The sequence below is a fragment of the Eleutherodactylus coqui genome, chromosome 8 (assembly GCF_035609145.1).
Source record: "Eleutherodactylus coqui strain aEleCoq1 chromosome 8, aEleCoq1.hap1, whole genome shotgun sequence".
NCBI classification, from domain to species: Eukaryota; Metazoa; Chordata; class Amphibia; order Anura; family Eleutherodactylidae; genus Eleutherodactylus; species Eleutherodactylus coqui.
In genome coordinates this window covers 174,650,265-174,671,329 of record NC_089844.1, presented here as the reverse complement: position 1 = coordinate 174,671,329, position 21,065 = coordinate 174,650,265, and the positions used below count along the sequence as shown (strand labels likewise).

Genomic DNA, 21,065 nt, shown 5'->3' with positions numbered 1-21,065 from the left:
TCCTTTTTTGCATCAATAATAATGGTAACTTTGTGCCTCCTATAAGGTAATAGTGCCCCCCAAAAAGTAATTGTGGTCCCTCAGTGCCCCACTGAAGTAATAATAGTCCAACAGTGCCCCCCCCCCTCCCCACCTCGTTGTACACACACACCTTAATACCCTCGTTGTACACACACACACACACGATAGCTGCCCGCACTGTTCTTCCTTCAAGGTGAAATTTCTCCCCGCTTCTGTTTCCACAAAGTAGTATTTATGCCCTCACTCTTTGTGGCCACATAGTGCCCCCCTAATCTAGTGTAATAGTCATGGTGGCAGTGTCACGACCCATATGTACTGGAATGTCATGCTGGTCCCTGCACACAATTCACCTTTAATTAACCATATCTATTGGGGCTTATTTAAATGGATTAAGGAGTCAAAACCTATATGAAGGGTTAAAAAAAACCATGAGATTAGAGCCACACCAGTCCACATTGGACACATTGAGACTTAGTGCTTATTTGATGGATGTAACCATGATCAGGTAGTTGTTGAGGACAGACTCTTTGAAGGTCCTTGCACAAAAAGAATTTTAAAAAAATGTACTAATCATAAAGCTGATATCACAGAACAATTATCACAACATGAGGTCCTTATACATAACATAGTGAACACATATTACAGAAATGAGGTCACACTGGTCAGGAACTGCTATACAAAGTCCTTTGGAAGCCTAAAAAAGTGCGGTCCATGGATGTTTCTCCTGAGACACACACAGGGTGTATATCATGGTGGTGGACCTTCAAGGAAGAGGTAGGATATGTTGGTCATGGGGTTGTTTCATTGTGCTTGTAAGTGGCTATCAGAGGCCACATGAGGTAGTCAAACTTTGTCCTGGTGCGTCATCAGCTCCAACAATCCCACAATTGATGTAATTTTGGGACATCACTAAGTCCGACATGGAGCATTCCATCTCTAAAGTTAATATAAGTATAATCCTGGGTCATTAACTCTGTTCAACCGTCCATTCATCATCAAGTATGCACCAAGAGACAGAGGGTCAGTAGTAATGCTGAAGCAGTAAACGGAGGAGATGAGGACACGAAACGTGTTGCTCCATACGAGGCAGCCCAGTTGTAGTAATCAGGAATGTAGGTGTAAACTCCCGGCCGGTTAAACAAAGCACATTGATCTCCCCAACTTACAATGCCAGCTTGATACCAAATACCATCGATATTACAGACCAGGGGTCCTCCAGAGTCACCCTGAAATAAATAATGATAGTCCGCTAAATACAAGGATCAGAAAAATACTAAACATTAATTACATCTACTGTGCTCCAATTGTGGTAGCCGGGATATCGGGATATATGGTCATGGTTGTGTAGAGGCTACCCAAAGCCAATAGGGCACAGAATATATCACATACACAAGACATAAGTAACGTTCACAATAGGGTACAACACAACAAGGTAGGAGACAAGGGAGAATAAAAGCTCTAATCCCCCCTCCAAACAAAAAAACAAACAACCACCCACCTGGCAGGAGTCTTTTTTTCCGGCCGCGTACCCGGCACAGATCTGATCACTTGGAACTATCTGTTGGTTGGCACTGATGTCAGAGTTGACGTGATACATGTCATCACAGGCACTATTGCTGATAAGTGGCACCATGACCTGCTGGAGAGTCTGCGGGGGTGGAAGAAGCACTGCAGAAGAGAACAAGACTTATCAAGGCCTGCAGTACAAAATACGGTAACAGAACGACTTAGTATTGGAAATCAAGAACCCGAGTGCCATAGTTAGGATTTTACTAGGTGGGCAGGTGATGGGGTTATAGTGTTGTGTGGATCTCTGTGATCGTATCACACCTGATAGGCGTAGATACACTGATAAATTATAGGGGATGTAGGGCTCTGTGATGGCTTGGCTTAGAATGCTGTGTATAGTGAAAAGCTCACGGACCCTGGTACAGACGTTTCCATTTGTCCCCATCCCACCTCTACACAAAGTCACCCCATGGACCTAAAAAATTATATACATTGGAATCGGCATATCGATAACTATTATGACACAACAGGCTTAGATACATCAGCACAGCTCAGAGCTCCCACATACTTAATTCCTCTATTGTTCTCACCTTTTTTGTACCTCACAGTAAAAGTGTCCTTCTTTGTGTCCCCACATAGCAATAAAACCCTCATTGTGCCCCCAAACACACATGATAGCTGCCCCCCTTGTGCTTCCTTCATGGTGATAACTCCCAGTTTGTTTCCCCACAACGTAATAGTGTGTATAGTTATGCCCTCACTCAATAATAATAGCAACTTTGTTCCCCCTACAATGTAATAGTGCCCCACAAAAGTAATTGTGGCTCCTCAATACCCCATCAAAGTGGTCCTTCAGTGCCCTGCTCCCTCATAATACCCTCACACAATGCCCCCATTGTTCTTCCTTCAAGGTGAAAATTCCCCGTTTGTGTTCCCACATAATAATATTAATGCCCTCACACTTCGAGGCCCCTACAGGCTAATAGTGCCCCCCTAAAATAATCATGGTCCCTTAGTGCCCTGCCACCTCCCCTAAAGTAAAATTGGTTCTCGTTTGACTGGTATCTTCACACCTTAAATATTTCCCTCCTTACATATATTATAGTGCTAGCGCACGGCTTTGTGTATCCTACATCCTCCTCCCCTTTCTCCTCTACCCTGTGCCTTACAACACAACAGGAACCAAAGGGGAAGAGCATGCAGGATGCACACACTGCCATGTGCTTTTGCTCTGCTATGTAGAGAACTAAAGATAAAAGGTGTGAAGGTAACCGCAGTGTTGGTGTGGCTAAGAGAGTCTATTGGTCTCCCAAGACATTTGGGCCTAGTGGCAATTTGGACAGCTGCAACCCCTATAGCTATGCCACTAGCTGTGTGTCTCCGGGGTTTTCTTACCATCAGATCTTATACTGCCCCATCCGGTTACCCAGCACTTGGTGCCAGCGGAGAAGCTCATAGATGCCGTTGGGACGCACACTGGCAGGATGTACTCGGTATAAGTAATAAGACGGGACAGTTTGATCAGGGCGATGTCCCCCGGGGTGCCAACTCCACTGAACAGGGAGTTCACTATAATGCTTTGTACAGCAGATACCACCTGGTGAGGACTGTCGATCTGCAGCTGGTACTCGCCAAGTGCAACCAAGAAGTCAGAGGGATTTTTAGACCTAAGGAGTAAACCAAACACCACAATGATGAGCATCGTCACTTTCCATAATGTTATTTATGTAGCAGCAGAAACTGAAATTCCTCTGGGGCCCCAGACTGGAACTATTGATGTAGTCATGGCCAGTGAGGTCACCTAGGAAGACACATGCGCCAAAAGACCATCTCCATGCCAGTGGAAAGTAATATCTTCCACTAAGGCCTGGTTTACATTGGTCGATGTAGATGGTCGAGGAGGCAGGTTTAGGTACCTTTATTTGTACGATAATTGCCCCGTGTAATCGCTGGAAACAAGTTTGGGCAGTAGTCATCCCCTGCACCAGCGGCCACCGACAGGGCATTGGGCAATAAATTGCTCGCTTGTCGGAATTGCTTGTTTTTTAGCTCACTTAAAAACCAAGTCACTGTAAGTCTGTGTAAACAGGAGTTATTTAATCTATGCACAACTGCCTGTTTGTCAGCTCAATCCGCCTGAATTCAAAGAATGACTATTGCTGTTGAGTAATAGCACGGGGCAGTCCTCTTGTATAAAGGGACCATTAGCTAGTAAAATCATGCCTACTTGACCAGTGTCAAGCACAGTGCTGGAGTAGACAGTAAATGGCTGAGTACTAGGGTGAGTCAAGTGGTCGAGCCGACAGAATAGATTCTCGCCCGCTCACACTCTTCTACCCTACTCTACTGGGATCTTGCCTTGCATTCTCCCTGCATAAACAGACAGATGGTGCATAGATGAGTAGAATAGCAGTAGAAGTAGGGATTGTTTGTTTCTGGGCCCGAGTCATAAGGGCCCGTTAATTGACTAATACAAACACAAGCACAAAAATGTGAAGTCAACTGCTGAACCCAATGTAACCCAGGACTAAGAGTTCAGATGAACCTTGTGTCTCACCACCAAGTGCACAAAATTAGCAACCTTCTACACCAAGAATCAATACTTCCACTTACTGACCACTGAGCTCAGCCAGTCTGTGCCATGTGTGACTACAGAGTAGACCAGGGCATAGCATTCTAACTTACCATTCAAAGCAATGTGCAGCAGTGAGCACCCACTGGTTGGAGATCAAGGACCCACCGCAGATGTGAGAACCTCGGTACTGCAAACTGATTTGCCATGGCCACGCGCCTTCATTTGCATCTGTGCCACCAACAATCCGACTGCCAAACACTGGGTCTCCACATGCTGGTTGCGCAGGTGTGGTGAAGTTGGAAGTTACTGCAGTCATGTAGACTAAAAGACATAATGAGACATTTAGCTTCCACATTTCTCTTACTTGGTGACATATTAAATCTTCTCATCTGACCGTGTGGCCTGTACTGTAATTGAGTCATTTATTCGCCCAACGTGTAACATCATTAGGCCCGAAACGCCCTTTCAAGGTTATGGTGCCATACGGCAAAGCAACAAACTCCAACCTCTTAGATGGGACGGGCCGTACACTTGTCCTTATATATCCTTGGACACCACAAAAGGTCACCTATTTTTTAGTCTCTTAAGTCATTGTCTCGTCATAGTGTGATGTTACTGTTTCTTTAAATGGTTCTTTCGTCTACTGTTCCATAATGTTGAGATTGGGTCATGTGGAGGATTATAGTGCGTCCATCACCATGAGAAAAAGTTGTGGACAAACACTTTACCCCTTAAGAACAGTAAATTTATGGCTCTCCGACCTGGGCTTTAATCCCGCCCGATAGCAAAAATACGGCGTGGGATTAAAGCTCTTACAATGTAGCAGAGCAGGTCAGGTCCTCGGCTGTAAGTCACAGCTGAGGACCCTGAGGAGAAGACAGAAACAGTTTTAAACTGTTTCTGCCTTCTTTCTTACATGCTACATAGTGCTTAATAGGCACTATGTGGTGAAAAGAGAAATATGCAACACGGTGATCATGTGACCGTCGGGTGCCCCCTGTCACAGCAGAGCTGCAGGATCCTAGTAGATCCAGATTAGCTCTGTTAGTGACTATTGTCACTACAAGGGATGTTTTCCCTGTAACTAGAGCTCCTATGGATCCCCCAGCTACAGGGGAAGAGTGTGCAATAAAAAAAAGACAATGTGAATGACCTCCAGAGGTCTTATATGACGTTATGGCGAACATAGATGTTAAAAAAAATATTTACCAAAAAAAAGTTTTAAAAAATTACAGAATAAAATAAAAATATATATATACATAAAAACTAAAATGCCCCACGGCTGACCCAAGCACAACTGTCGCCATACATGCCCTGCAATCCAAGTGTACGCAATTTATATATCAAAGCATCTGAAATAAAATGAGGGACCCGTTCCTGGACTCTATTTTAGGGCGAAGTATACTAACTTTACGAATTAAACAATTATAAATGTAAAAAATATATATGTCATGGAAAAAAAAACACAGCAACAAATACTTATGGAAGCTGAAGAAAAAAAAACGGCTGCAAAACCACCACATGGGTAAAATCCCTAAAAGGTCTCTGATCCTTTAGGACCAAAACACCCTGAGCTTAAGGGGTTTTCCAAGTAACTAGGGGTTTTCTTAAGGGGTTTTCCAAGTAATTAGTGGCAGTAGGGGGTGCAGAACACATTTATAAAACAGCACAACACTCACCTCTGCTGCGATGCTCCTCCACCGACATTGGCTGCGCCCCGGTCCTCTATTAAGTTACTGCTGCAGAAGTCATCTGGGTTGTTGACCCACGGGCTGCAGCAGCAAATGGAAGAAGCAACAGGGATATCACTAATGACGTCCCATAAACCTGCCAGGGCCTTCTACATTATAAGCCCACATGACAGGTTTGTAGGATGTCACCAGGCCTTCTCAAAACTGCGGCCGAAGGCCGTGGTAAGTCTATTTAATTTATATAGTTTTAGGCATGGGTGAGAGTGGGAGGGACAAGACTATATAAATTAATGGGGTTTTCCAGGCAGTGTCTGATGTCACCGGCGGTATACACTGGGATTAGAGCTAAAGCCACTGCTCCGGCCCCAGTGTAGCAGCCAGCGTTCATAATTACCTGCACAGCTTCCATTGAATACACCAGGGTCGGAGTGGAAACTGCTGCTCTGAACCATGTGTAGTGGCCAGTGCTTGTAATTGCAGGCTGGGGTACCCTTGTTTTCAATGGGAGTTATGCCTGCAATTACTAGCGCCGTCTACTACATAGGGGTCGGAGCAGCGGCTTCCACTCTGACCCCAATGCATGCCGGCACTGACAGCCGGCGCTCTCTGACTCGAGAAAATATAAACGAGGTGAACTTTTGTGATGTCCAAGGGGAAGTAAGGACAAGTATACGGCCTGTCAGGTCTAGGAGGTTTGGTTTTAGTTGAAAACCCATTTAAATAACTCGGAAAACTGTTTTACGTAACCACTTATCACATTGCCCTGCGGCTGTGTTGGTTACCATGACCTATGAGTTGCCCCATGCTACAGCAGGAGGCTGGTCCCAGGTACCACGGTCACTCCTGTGGCTGCGACCTGCAGATCATATACCCTGAGTCACCTACAGTACTGAGGGCCCATTAGTGGATAACATAAGGGCTCTCTGCATCACCAACAGGCAAGGACTTCCAGGTCTGGAGACGCACTACTGTGGGTTATATAACACTTCTGTGTGGGACGCTGGTAATTCTTGGCTCAACCACTAAGCTAAAGAGCGGAGACAACTGAAAACAAGTCTGGGACTTTTGAAGACTTTGTTTTAAGTATTCACACATCCAGCAGTTGCGGTTGGTTCTCCTAATGATTACGGAGTTTGTGTGGCGAGCCGCAATTACTGGTTTACCAGATGTTATTGAAGTACCGCTTGTTCTGTTTCTGTGACAGTTATTAATCTATACTATATAACACATATAATAGTCGTGAGGCTTGTTAATGTGCACAAAAAACATTGGGCCGCCACCAGGATTTTTTCCTTTTTGTACATGAGAAAAATGGATGACACACGGAAGTAAACAACGGAAAAAACAACACATACACCGTGGCGTACAACGTGGACAGACACGTGGATTAGAGGATAAAATAGGTCAGCACTACCCAATAGAAATGTATAGGTGCACGTTAACCACGCTGCAACATACAATAGAAGCAGAAACCAAAAAACGGCAACAGCATTCATAATACATTTCCTATCAGAGGTGTATACTCTAGCCATGTTAAATAATACAAGGTTCTTGGTATATAATTCGATCACATTACATTGGCCCATCTACCAACGTCCAGGTGACCAAGCTATCAGATGGGTCCTAACGCGAATACCAGGTGGTAAATCTCAACCTGGGAAAGTTGGGTACCTACCTCTCAGAATGCTCCTCTCTTAGGACTAAACCTATAAATAAAACTGTTGTGTCCTCCGGACGTGCAACCTCAATAACACAAACAAAAGGCACAACTGTGCAAAGGAAACATAAAACCAGGGCAATTCTCTCCCTATAGTCCCCTAACCCGGGAGGGGTCCCTGCCTACTCGGCGGACCGATCGCTCTGACAAGTGGGTAATTATATGCCCCAAAAATGTGATCTCTTGTACAGCAAGCACACACTTTTCTCTTTTGGTGAACAAACAATTCTCACGCAAAGCTTGGAGGACCTGGCGAACATGGGAAACATGGGGCTCAAAATCCGGAGAGAAAATCTAAATATCATCCAAGTATACTAGTACAAATCTGCCCACAAACTGAGAGAGAACCTCATTGATCAAGGACTGGAATACCGTAGGGGCATTAGTGAGACCAAAAGGCATCACCAGACTCTCAAAATGCCCCTCTGGGGTATTAAACGCAGTCTTCCACCCGTCCCCCTCCCTAATCCGGATTAAATTATATGCCCCGTGCAAGTCCAGTTTGGAAAACCAGTTGGAGCCATTCAACTGCGAAAACAGATCCGGAATAAGGGGGAGAGGGTATGGATTGCGTTTCGTGATTTTGTTCAATTCCCTAAAGTCAACACAGGGACGTAACCCGCCATCTTTTTTCTTTACAAAAAAGAAACCAGCTGCTAGTGGGGAATTAGATGGCCGTATATGATTCCTTCTCAGGCTGTCCTGGATATAATCTTTGAGCGCCAGTCTCTCATGGGCCGATATGTTGAACATGCGACTCTTGGGGAACTTGCAGTCAGGAGAATATCAATGGCACAATTCCCCTTTCTGTGCTGTGGTAATTTGTCTGCCCCCTCTTGGGAAAACACATCAGAGAGGTCAGCGATAAATTCAGGCAACTCCTCTGCCTGAATGGAGGCTATATCAGCAGAAATGCAACCGGACAGACAACCAGGGCTCCATTTAACAATGTCCCCCTTTTCCCAGTCCACTACTGGGTTGTGTAAGCGCAGCCAGGGCAACCCCAAGACTACTTGCATAGGGAGGGATTCCATGACATATAGTGTCCCAATCCTTAAATGGACATTAGGTACACAAAAACTCAGATTTCTCTGAGATAGTGGAGCAGCATCAATGGCGAACACAGGGATGGGAAGATCCAAAGCACTCATCTCTAAGCCTAAACGTTTGACAGTCTCCTGATGTATTAAATTAATACTAGCTCCACAATCCAAAAAGACTCGTATGGGACTGTCAACACTGCCACAACGAATTTCAGCGGGAAGTACCAGCCTGGAAGAGGATACCCAAGCAATCTGTTGGCCTCAGATTTCTGATAACCTCCAGGCTATCTAGTTTTCCGACTGAGCATTATGACGTGGGCAAAACTGAGCCATGTGACCTGTACAATTACAGACAAAGCATCGGCCATTAAACTGTATCGTCCTTCTCCTCCTAACCCTGCCAGCTAGAGACCCCAGCTACATGGGCTCTTCCATACCTGTAGGTAAGAGGTCGGGATCCGATAAGCACCACACTACCTCCAACAAAGCACAATCACTGCCTGCATGACACTCCGCTGCCACTTCTCCTGGGTTACATGCTGCCCAACCCCCCCCCCGCACGACCCAGCTTCCACAGCGCACACCAAAGTGTCCCTGCGCAGCCTTCAGCTGCCCTCATGCCACACGCTGGCCTCATAGCCACACCACCCTCATGTCTATTTATAAGTGCGTCTGCCATGAGGAGGAACCGCAGGCACACACTGCAGAGGGTTGGCAGGGCCAGGCAGCGACCCTCTTTAAAAGTGGCGGTGCGATATCCCACAATGCTGTACAGAAGCAATGAGAAATCCAATCCTGTGCCACCTCCATCAGGAGCTGCACACATGGGCATAGCAATGGGGAACCCATGTGCCACACACTATTCATTCTGTCAAGGTGTCTGCATGCCCCAGTCAGACCGGTTTTTTTTTATAAATAGTCACAGGCAGGTACAACTCCGCAATGGGAATTCCGTGTGCACCATGGTGCACCACAGCATGGGTGGCTCCCTGGAACACACCGGCTGTACATAAATAAATCCCATTGCAGTGCCCAGCACAGCTGAGGTAACGTCAGGTTTAATGCAGGTGGGCTTCGGCCCACACTGCATGCCCCAGTCAGCCTGGGGTTCTTTATAAGTAGACACATGCAGTTACAACTCCGTGTGGACCGACAGCATGGGTGGGTGCCAGGAAGCCACCGGCGGTACATAAATATATCCCATTGCAGTGCCCTGGACAGCAAAGCTAACTTCAGATTACATGCAGGTGGGCTTCGGCCCACACTGCATGCCCCAACCTGACCGGGGTTTTTAATTCATAGACACAGGCAGGTACAAATCCCCAATGTGAAGTCCCTGTGGACCCACAGCATGGGTGGCTCCCTGGAACCCACCTGCGGTACATAAATATATCCCATTGCAGTGCCCAGCACAGCTGAGGTAACGTCAGGTTTAATGCAGGTGGGCTACGGCCCACACTGCATGCCCCAGTCAGACTGGGGTTCTTTATAAGTAGACACATGCAGTTACAACTCTGTGTGGACCGACAGCGTAGGTGGGTCCCCGGAAGCCACCAGCGGTACATAAATATATCCCATTGCATTGCCCAGCACAGCTGAGGTTACGTCCGATTAAACGCAGGTGGGCTTCGGCCCACACTGCATGCCCCAACCTGACCGGGGTTTTTTATACATAGACACTGGCAGGTACAAATCCCTAATGTGAAGTCCCTGTGGACCCACAGCATGGCTGGCTCCCTGGAACCCACCGGCGGTACATAAATAAATCCCATTGCAGTGCCCTGCTCAGAAGAGCTAACGTCACATACAATACAGGTGTGCTTTGGCCCACAGTGCATGCCCCAGTCAGACTGGTAATATGTACCTTAACAGTAACCGCGTTGGTGGGAATGTGGTGGCGACTGCGGACCTAGTAGCGCGGTTTTATTTAGTTGGTTTTCGGAATGAGGCCAGGATTAAGTGGGCCGTGGCGGGGGGATGGTGGGGGGGCTCTCTTGTTGTGTCGGTAAAGGTGAAATTCTTGGACTGCCACCAGACGGACCAATGCAAAGGTATTTGCCAAGAATGTTTTCATTGTTGGAGGAGGAGGGGGATGTTTTTGAGGCACTACGTGTCCTCTCCACAAGTCCGTGGTTATATGCACCTTAACAGTATCCGCGTTGGTGGGAAATGGCCTCACCACCATCATGTCTTTGGGAAGCCTCCATTTCCACACCCCAGTGACATAGCATTAACAGCGGTATAGGCAGAGCCCAGAATTAGTAACATTTCAGCGGTAGCATTAGGGACAGACCCCAGTAACATATCACTAGCAGCAGTATAGGGGGAGCACAGTATTAGTTCCATTTCAGTAGTAGTAGCAGTCAAGACAGGCCACAGTAACATTCCCGTTGCAGCAGTTTAGGGAGATAACAGTCTCTTTCACATTTCAGTAGTTGCAGTATAGACAAGGCCCCAGTTACTTTTATGTAGCAAAAGTGTAGGCCAACCCCACACACCTTGCTGTAGCATGAGTGCAGGCGAAGCCCATAAAAATTACTAGGATTACACTGTAGGCGAGGGCCCAAGAAAATTGGTGTACCAACAGTACTAATGTACCTCAGAAAAATTGCCCATGCCCAACCAAGAAGGCAGGTGAAACCCATTAATCACTTTGGTTACTGTGGCTTAATTTGTAACTAGGCCTGGAGGCAGCCCAGTTAAAATAAAAATTGGTTCAGGTGCAAGTTTCAACGCTTTAATGAGAATTGAAATGTAAAAAAACATTGTTTACAAAAGTAATATGACTGAGCCTTGTGGGCCTAAGAAAAATTGCCCATTCAGCGTGATTACGTGAGGTTTCAGGAGGAGGAGCAGGAGGAGGAGGATGAATATAATACACAGATTGATGAAGCTAAAAGGTCCCCGTTTTTTATGGTGATAGAGAACGATGCTTCCATCCGCGGGTGCAGCCTACGTATAGTTTAGGTACCGCTGCTGTCCGCTGGTGGAGAAGAGAAGTCCGGGGAAATCCAGGCTTTGTTCATCTTTAGTGTAAGCCTTTCGGCACTGTTAGTTGACAGGCGGGTACGCTTATCCGTGATGATTCCCCCAGCCGCACTAAACACCCTCTCTGACAAGACGCTAGCCGCAGAACAAGCAAGCACCTCCAGGGCATACAGCGCGTGTTCAGGCCACGTGTCCAGCTTCGACACCCAGTAGTTGTAGGGAGCAGAGGCATCACGGAGGACGGTCGTGCGATCGGCTACGTACTCCCTCACCATCCTTTTACAGTGCTCCCGCCAACTCAGCCTTGACTGGGGAGCGGTGACACAGTCTTGCTGGGGAGCCATAAAGCTGGCAAAGGCCTTGGAGAGTGTTCCCCTGCCTGCGCTGTACATGCTGCCTGATCTCCGCGCCTCCCCTGCTACCTGGCCCTCGGAACTGCGCCTTCTGCCACTAGCGCTGTCGGATGGGAATTTTACCATCAGTTTGTCCGCCAGGGTCCTGTGGTGTAGCATCACTCTCGAACCCCTTTCCTCTTCAGGTATGAGAGTGGAAAGGTTCTCCTTATACCGTGGGTCGAGCAGTGTGTACACCCAGTAATCCGTAGTGGCCAGAATGCGTGTAACGCGAGGGTCATGAGAAAGGCATCCTAACATGAAGTCCGCCATGTGTGCCAGGGTACCTGTACGCAACACATGGCTGTCCTCACTAGGAAGATCACTTGCAGGATCCTCCTCCTCCTCCTCCTCAGGCCATACACGCTGAAAGGATGACAGGCAAGCAGCATGGGTACCCTCAGCAGTGGGCCAAGCTGTCTCTTCCCCCTCCTCCTCATGCTCCTCCCCCTCCTCCTCCTCCTCCTCAACGCGCTGAGATATAGACATGAGGGTGCTCTGACTATCCAGCGACATACTGTCTTCCCCCGCCTCCGTTTCCGAGCGCAAAGCATCTGCCTTTACGCTTTGCAGGGAACTTCTCAAAAGGCATAGCAGAGGAATGGTGACGCTAATGATTGCAGCATCCCCGCTCACCATCTGGGTAGACTCCTCAAAGTTGCCAAGAACCTGGCAGATGTCTGCCAACCAGGCCCACTCTTCTGTAAGGAATTGAGGAGGCTGACTCCCACTACGCCGCCCATGTTGGAGTTGGTATTCCACTATAGCTCTACGCTGCTCATAGAGCCTGGCCAACATGTGGAGCGTAGAGTTCCACCGTGTGGGCACGTCGCACAGCAGTCGGTGCACTGGCATATTAAACCGATGTTGCAGGGTGGCAGCGTCCATCTTGGGCTTGCGGAAATATGCGCTGAGACGGCGCACCTTTCCGAGCAGGTCTGACAAGCGTGGGTAGCTTTTCAGAAACCGCTGAACCACCAAATTAAAGACGTGGGCCAGGCATGGCACGTGCGTGAGGCTGCCGAGCTGCAGAGCCGCCACCAGATTACGGCCGTTGTCACACACTACTATGCCCGGTTGGAGGCTCAGCGGCGAAAGCCAGCGGTCGGTCTGCTCTGTCAGACCCTGCAGCAGTTCGTGGGCCGTGCGCCTCTTCTCTCCTAAGCTGAGTAGTTTCAGCACGGCCTGCTGACGCTTGCCCACCGCTGTGCTGCCACGCCGTGCCACACTGACTGCTGGCGACGTGCTGCTGCTTACACATCTTGATTGCGAGACAGAGGTTGCGTAGGAGGAGGAGGAGGAGGGTGGTTTAGTGGAGGAAGCATACACCGCCGCAGATACCAGCACCGAGCTGGGTCCCGCAATTCTGGGGGTGGGTAGGACGTGAGCATTCCCAGGCTCTGACTCGGTCCCAGCCTCCACTAAATTCACCCAATGTGCCGTCAGGGAGATATAGTGGCCCTGCCTGCCTGTGCTTGTCCACGTGTCCGTTGTTAAGTGGACCTTGGCAGTAACCGCGTTGGTTAGGGCGCGTACAATATTGCGGGAGACGTGGTCGTGCAGGGCTGGGACGGCACATCGGGAAAAGTAGTGGCGACTGGGAACCGAGTAGCGCGGGGCCGCCGCCATCATGTTTTTGAAAGCCTCCGTTTCCACAACCCTATACGGCAGCATCTCCAGGCTGATCAATTTGGCTATGTGCACGTTTAACGCTTGAGCATGTGGGCGCGTGGCGGCGTACTTGCGCTCAAACACTTGCGCTAGCGACGGCTGGACGCTGCGCTGAGAGACATTGCTGGATGGGGCTGAGGACAGCGGAGGTGAGTGTGTGGGTGCAGGCCGGGAGACGGTCGTGCCTGTGTCCTGAGAGGGGGGTTGGATCTCAGTGGCAGGTTGGGGCACAGGGGGAGAGGCAGTGGGGCAAACAGGAGGTGGTGAACGGCCTTCGTCCCACCTTGTGGGGTGCTTGGCCATCATATGCCTGCGCATGCTGGTGGTGGTGAGGCTGGTGGTGGTGGCTCCCCGGCTGATCTTGGCGCGACAAACCTTGCACACCACAGTTCGTCGGTCGTCTGCACTCTCAGTGAAAAACTGCCACACCTTTGAGCACCTCGGCCTCTGCAGGGTGGCATGGCGCGAGGGGGCGCTTTGGGAAACAGTTGGTGGATTATTCGGTCTGGCCCTGCCTCTACCTCTGGCCACCGCACTGCCTCTTCCAACCTGCCCTGCTGCTGCACTTGCCTCCCCCTCTGAAGACCTGTCCTCAGTAGGCTGACCAGGTGGGGTCAGTCACCTCATCGTCCAGCTGCTCTTCCTCCGAATCCTCTGTGCGCTCCTCCCTCGGACTTACTGAAATTACTACTACCTGACTGATAGACAACTGTGTCTCATCATCCTCCTCACCCACTGAAAGCTCTTGAGACAGTTGCCGGAAATCCCCAGCCTCATCCCCCGGACCCTGGGAACTTTCCAAAGATTGGGCATCGGTCACGACAAACTCCTCCGGTGGGAGAGGAACCATTGCTGCCCATTCTGGGCAGGGGCCCGAGAACAGTTCCGGGGAGTCTGCCTGCTCCTCAGAATGTGTCATTTTAATGGAGTGAGGAAGCTGGGAGGAAGGAGGAGCAGCAGCCAGAGGATTCAGAGTTGCAGCTGTGGACGGCGTAGAAGACTGGGTGGTCGATAGATTGCTGGATGCACTTTCTGCCATCCACGACAGGACCTGCTCACACTGTTCATTTTCTAATAAAGGTCTACCGCGTGGACCCATTAATTGTGAGATGAATCTGGGGACCCCTGAAACTTGCCTCTCTCCTAATCCCGCAGCAGTCGGTTGCGATACACCTGGACCAGGAGCTCGGCCTGTGCCCACACCCTGACTTGGGCCTCCGCGTCCTCGCCCCCGTCCACGTCCTCTAGGCCTACCCTTACCCCCTCAGCATGGTGTATTACGAGTAGAGCAGAAACAGAACGCTGTAATTAAATGTGCCGCTTATTGGCCTGTGGTTGGAGGCTGACTTCGCGTACGTAACGCACTGCAGAGGCAGGCAACAATTATGCGCAAGGCTGGGTATTAATTCAGCAACTACTACACCCAGCAGACACGCTGTAAACGGAAGGCACTGACCGGCAGGCCAAATCTTGTATATTTTTTAACTTGGTGGGAACAACCACACTGCCTGTGATATGCACTGTATTTCGATTGCCCTCTTGGAGGCTGACTTCGCGTACGTAACGCACTGCAGAGCAGGCAACAATTATGCGCAAGGCTGGGTATTAATTCAACAACTACTACACCCAGCAGAGACGCAGTAAACTGAAGGCAGTGACAGGCAGGCCTAATATTGTATTTTTTGGAAGTTTTTGGAAAAAGCCAAAAAAAGTGGTAGGCCTTAAGTATTTTGCTTCTATTTTTTAAATGGTGAGCTGAAACACCGGACAGACCCTGTATGCAGCGTATATTATGTATACTGTTTCCCTCTGGCGCTATGACGGCAGTGATGTAACGGGCACAGCCAGGAAACAATTTTGCGCACGCCTGCTGTAACGCTTAGCTGCGTATTAATTATGACTACTACCCCCAGCAGACACGCAGTACACTGAAGACGGTCACAGGCAGCCCAAATATAGTATTTTCCCCCACAATTTTTTGGAAAAAGCCCACTGCCTATATAGACAGTATATCTCTTTCCCTGCCTCACCAGTACTGCCCCTATACTCTGTACAATGACTGCAGACTGAGGACGCAATGCTCTGCACGCCCGAAATACAAAAAAAATAAAATTGTGCAACACTGCTAAAAGCAGCCTCAACAGTACTGCACACGGTCAGATGTGGCCCTAAGAAGGACCGTTGGGGTTCTTGAAGCCTAAAATAACACCTAACACTCTCCCTATAGCAGCAGCAGCATCAGCAACACTTTCCCTGATCACTGTCATCATGCATCTGTGGCGAGCCGCGGGCGGGGCAGATTTTAATACTTGGATGACACCTGATCTCCCCAGCCACTCACTGCAGGGGGGTGGTATAGGGCTGGAACATCACAGGAGGAAGTTGTAATGCCTTCCCTGTCTTTCTATTGGCCAGAAAAACGCGCTGTCTCAGAGATGAAAGTGAAAGTAACTCGAACATCGTGTGGTACTCGTCACGAGTAACGAGCATCTCGAACACGCTAATACTCGATCGAGTATCAAGCTCGGACGAGTACGCTCGCTCATCTCTAATCCTAACGCTAATACCAGGTGGTATAATCTCAACTGGGGAAAGTTGGGTTCCTACCTCTCAGAATGCTCCTCTCTTAGGACTAAACCTATAAACAGGGGCGTAAGTAAAGGCTCAGGGGCCCTGATGCTAAAGGTGAGCTGGGGCCCCCTCTCTATTTGTATCTGTACCTGTACCCATACCTAAACCATGCTGCACAAAGACATAACTTGAAGCTTCTGGGCCCTAATGCAAAACCTGTAACAGGGCCCCCAACTATAATGCTTTATTCATAGTACTGGGCTCCCTATATGGAGAAGAGAGGCCTTATGGGCCCCCTAAGGCTCCTGGGCCTGGGTGCAACCGCATCCCCTGCACTCTCTATAGTTATGCCCCTGCCTATAAATAATATAAGGGAAGGTAGGATACCATTCATATGATCCAGTAGGAGGGACAGAAGGTAAATGGGCAGTGGGCGTGCACAACCAAGTGAAGGCAGCCACAACTCCACAATATTTGTAGGAAAAAGGATAAAATAGGTCAACACTTCCCAATAGAAATCTATAGGTGCACATTAAACCATGGCTGCCCATTTACCTTCTGTCCCTCCTATTGGACCATATAAATGGTGCCATGCGGGAAAACATCGCTAATGCGTACGACCACATTCAAAAGATGGGTTTCATATTGGTGCAAGATTTTTGCGTCTTGCAATGCAGAAGTCTCATGAGATTTTCTTAAGTGTAAGGAAGCCCTAACACATCTGCGCATATTATTCCCCCTGTTACAAACAACCGTGTTACGACTATTTACAGATAATTAACAAAGTATTTTAGGCTGAAAAGAGACACATGCCCATCCAGTTCAGCCTATTACCCCACCCCCCCACCCCTCCTCAATGTTGATCCAGAGGAAGGCAAAAAAATTCCAATGAGCCAGAAGCCAATTTTTATTGTTTTACAGAAAGAAATCCTTCTTGGCTCCAATCTGGTAATCAGAATAATCCCCGGATCACCGACCCTGCTGAAGTTATCAGTGATATAACATGTAATATTGTTACACTCAAGAAAGACATGCAGAACCTCTTAACCTCTTTCAGTGAGTTCCCCATCACCACCTCCTCAGTCAGAGAGTTCCATAGTCTCACTGCTTTTACAGTAAAGAACCCCTTTCTATGTCAGTGTAGAAACCTTCTTTACTCTAGAGGTAGAGGGTGCCCCCTTTTTACAGTCATAGTCCTGGTCTGGTTATAACTAGATGATGGGAGAGATCTCTGTCTTGTCCCCTGATATTTCTACATACCTATTAGAGTGCCCCCTTGTTACAGTCCTTGGTATAATAGATGATGGGAGAGATCTCTGTATTGTCCCGATATATCTATACATAGTTATTAGAGCGCCCCCTTGTTACAGTCCTGGGTATAATAGATGATGGGAGAGATCTCTGTATTGTCCACTGATATATTTATACATAGTTATTAGAGCGCCCCCTTGTTACAGTCCTAGGTATAAATAGATGATGGGAGAGATCCCTGTATTGTCCCAATATATTTATACATAGTTATTAGAGCGCCCCCTTGTTACAGTCCTGGATATAAATAGCTGATGGGAGAGATATCTGTATTGTCCCAATAGATTTATGCAGAGTTAGTAGAGTGCCACCTTGTTACAGTCCTTTTCCATGTCAGTGTTAAGGGGGTCGGGAGGGGGGTATCATCTCTCTTTAGGGAGAGCACCAAGAAGGTGAGTGAGAAAACTTATAAGGCCATCCATGCTTCTCTGGGTAATATGCAAATTAAGAAGATGCTTTCCCTAAGGAGTGATGATACCACTCCCAATCCATTGTCTTAGCCCTCTCACTAGCCAAGCCAGGATCCTACTGCACACTGATGAGGGACAAAAAAACCCAGAAACAGCTGTCTGTGTATGGACTCTGGCTTGGTCTTCAATTCCCAATCATTGCACTATAGACCTGTATAAAGCATTGAAGGAATGCTGCCATCCAATAGGTGGTGCTGCAGAGGTAGTGTCGCATCTTCCTTAATTACATAGGAATGTGACACACTGAGCAGGAAGCAAATGAGAAGTGAACGATTCTCAAAGATAAATCTGGCTGTCTAAACAGGCTGCACAATTGCGAACAAGCTAGCGAGGATGTCACCATCCTGTTCTCTGTTGCAAGTGATTCTTATTCAGAATCGTTCATTGTAAAGGGAGAAATAGCTTGGTGACATTTAATGGAGTTTACTTCATCACTCTGCATTTCACCTAACATTTCATTTTCCTCTGTGAATTCACTGGCAGAAAAGCTATTTAATAGATTTGCTTTCTCCTCATCACCATTTATTATTTTTCTACATTATTTGTTAAAGGGCCAACACTTTCAGTATTAATCTTTTTACTATTTATATAGTCCAAGAACAGTCTTGGGTCAGTTTTATTCTCTTTGGCAATACGTCTCTCAGTCTCCATAGGTTCTTAGTGCTTCTTTGCCGTTTTCTTTTTTTAGTAGTTTAAGGCTGCTCTCACGCAGCTCACTTCTTACAGTGTTTAGCATTGCGTCTCAAATGCCACGCTGTAAAACGCCCCCTTTGATTTCAATGGGGCCTCACAGACTAACATTCGAATAGCGTTTCTAACACCGTGATTTCCGAGTGCGGTCTGCTCTATTTTTGTATATATTAGCACTTTTTAATGCACCTCGTCACCCATCGCAATGATTGGTGTGTTAAAAATGCTTTCAAACGCTGTAGATCGCGTTTGAAAACGCCGCATGAAATCGCTGTAAAACACAAACGCATGTATGAAAGCGGCCTAAGCACTCTCTGTACATTTTCATTACGCCATATTGTTATGGATGCTTTTAAACATTTCCCATTTATTGTTTGTACTCTTATTTTTGAGGACATTGTTCCAGGCAATAAGGTTAACCCTTTCTAATACAATTTGTATCCTGGTTTTCCTAGGGGGCTTACTCTTTTTCTGCCGTTACACAACAGCGCTATATGCTGGCTAAAGGTAGTACTGCATTAGGTGACACGTTGGATAGGCTCCGACAGCAGAGAGGCTGGCAATATACAGTAAGAGAACCCCAACGAATGTCTTCCAACATTGGAGCTGAACAGCCTTAAATCATAATGTCTTCAGAGGTCAGACAGGGGATTGGAAAGGGTTAAGGGCTAATTCCCACGGGCGTTGCCCCATAGCTATTAGGTTCTATTGAACCTAATAGCTCAGGGCTCACGGTGCGGAATTCTCCCGTACTCACCCGTGGCATGTTCTATTTGCCGCGGGTGTACGTGCGGACGGCTTCCATTGCAGCCAATGGAAGCCGTCCGTCACACTATCTTCCACTGTAGCACAGCGGAAGATAGCGTGAAAACGCCTCCCCGCCTACCGCCGGCCGCGTCATATGATTCTGTGGGCGGCGCGTCACATGACACTGCCGGCGCGTCATGTGCTCTAGTGCGCATGCGCGCCGGAGCGTCATGAGGGACATCAGACAGCGGATCCGGAGGTAAGTATGGGGTCTCTGGGGGGACACCGTGACGGGCTCTGCTGCGGTATTCCGCCATGAGCATTAGGCCTAAGGGTAGCACTAAGCTGATCGAACTTGGCCTTCCTAAAGCTTAGTATTTTTGGAATATTACAATCATCGCTTTCTTACCACACAAAAATATTTAAGTTGCGCAATGTTTTTTTTTTTTTTAAAAGATCCCTGATTGCGCCATTTTTTAATGTAGTAATGGACTCAGTATTGTCCTATGACTGGCGCTCTACATCTGTACATTGCGGTGCGACCTGCGCTCAGCTATTATACATCAAACATCTCCAGCAAGCAACAAGGGATCCGTGAAATGATTGGTGCGATTAGAGTCTGGTCACTTCATGATCCCATTCACCTTCTGCATCCGTTGCGATTGGATTTTGGTTAATCGCAGCAAATGATCATCAGATTGTAGGAGCCACTTACCGGACAGCAGCAGAAGGCTGGCGAGACATCCGACATCATTCATGGTCGCTTGGCTTTGTCACTCTGCGATGGATGTTCTCATAAGACGTCCTTAGCTCCAGACTAATCTCCAGGTCTGTATTGTGGTGTTCTCCTCGTGTTCAGCGCAGCGTTACTGAATCCCCCACCCTAAGCCCAGAATGTGCCTCGACCTGTTCTGGTGGAGATACCTCTGGTCTGACAATCACATCAGGGACTGAGGAATCAGCATGATGCAGCGGCTATTGTTATGGTGATGTCATCGGCACTTCAGATTGTGTTAGAGGTTTCATCTGTGACCTGAATACAAGAGTTGCCCACAGACTATAATTATAGCTGGAAGCTGCTCCGCCCGCTCCAGTCACACACAAATCAGACTAAAAGGGGGAATTTACCATGAAATGGATTTTTGATGCCACTTTTCTGCTTTTTTTCCTTCTCCAGTTTAAAATGCAACAAATTTATGAAATGGCGCACAATGTTGATAAATATGTCATATCGCTATACGCATCTAGGCATGTGGACTCACTTGTACAGCACCCACCTACTGGACTGAGATTGCAACTAATTTTGCGACCTTCAGAAAAGTCGCAATTCCTAAAATCGGTCTAAAAAAAACTCCCTGCACTCAAACGCTACTTTTGAGTAGCGGAGTGGGAGGAGTAACAAATGTTCGTTTTGGTGCAAATCAATAGTAAATCAGTCTAAATCATTTGTACCACAAAAAGATGCAAATTATGCCAACCTTTTGGCACATCAGTAATACATGTGCCCTAGTGTCTATTAAAGAAGTCATTGGTGATGTAACCCATGGGGTGGGGGGGGGTGGAGGCTGTTCGCAGCATCACATGACTACACTGTCGTAGATGATAGTCGCATGCAAACTTAGAAAAAGCTTCAAATATCAAATTCTGAAATGTTTATGCACTACTAAACAAA

General features: G+C 47.7%; 1 protein-coding gene across 1 annotated transcript in view; it reads right to left on the bottom strand.

Annotated features, from left to right (window-relative positions):
- Positions 1-555: 555 nt before the first annotated feature.
- Positions 556-21,065, bottom strand: part of LOC136578029 (transmembrane protease serine 9-like) — a 68,653-nt gene continuing 48,143 nt past the window's right edge. Inside the window, exons 8-11 of the mRNA XM_066577936.1 lie at positions 4,216-4,426; positions 2,926-3,197; positions 1,520-1,689; positions 556-1,247 (exon numbers count right to left, since the gene is read on the bottom strand). Of these exons, the coding sequence (XP_066434033.1) occupies positions 1,017-1,247; positions 1,520-1,689; positions 2,926-3,197; positions 4,216-4,426 (884 nt within the window). The 3' untranslated portion in view covers positions 556-1,016. The remainder of the gene's footprint in view (positions 1,248-1,519; positions 1,690-2,925; positions 3,198-4,215; positions 4,427-21,065) is intronic.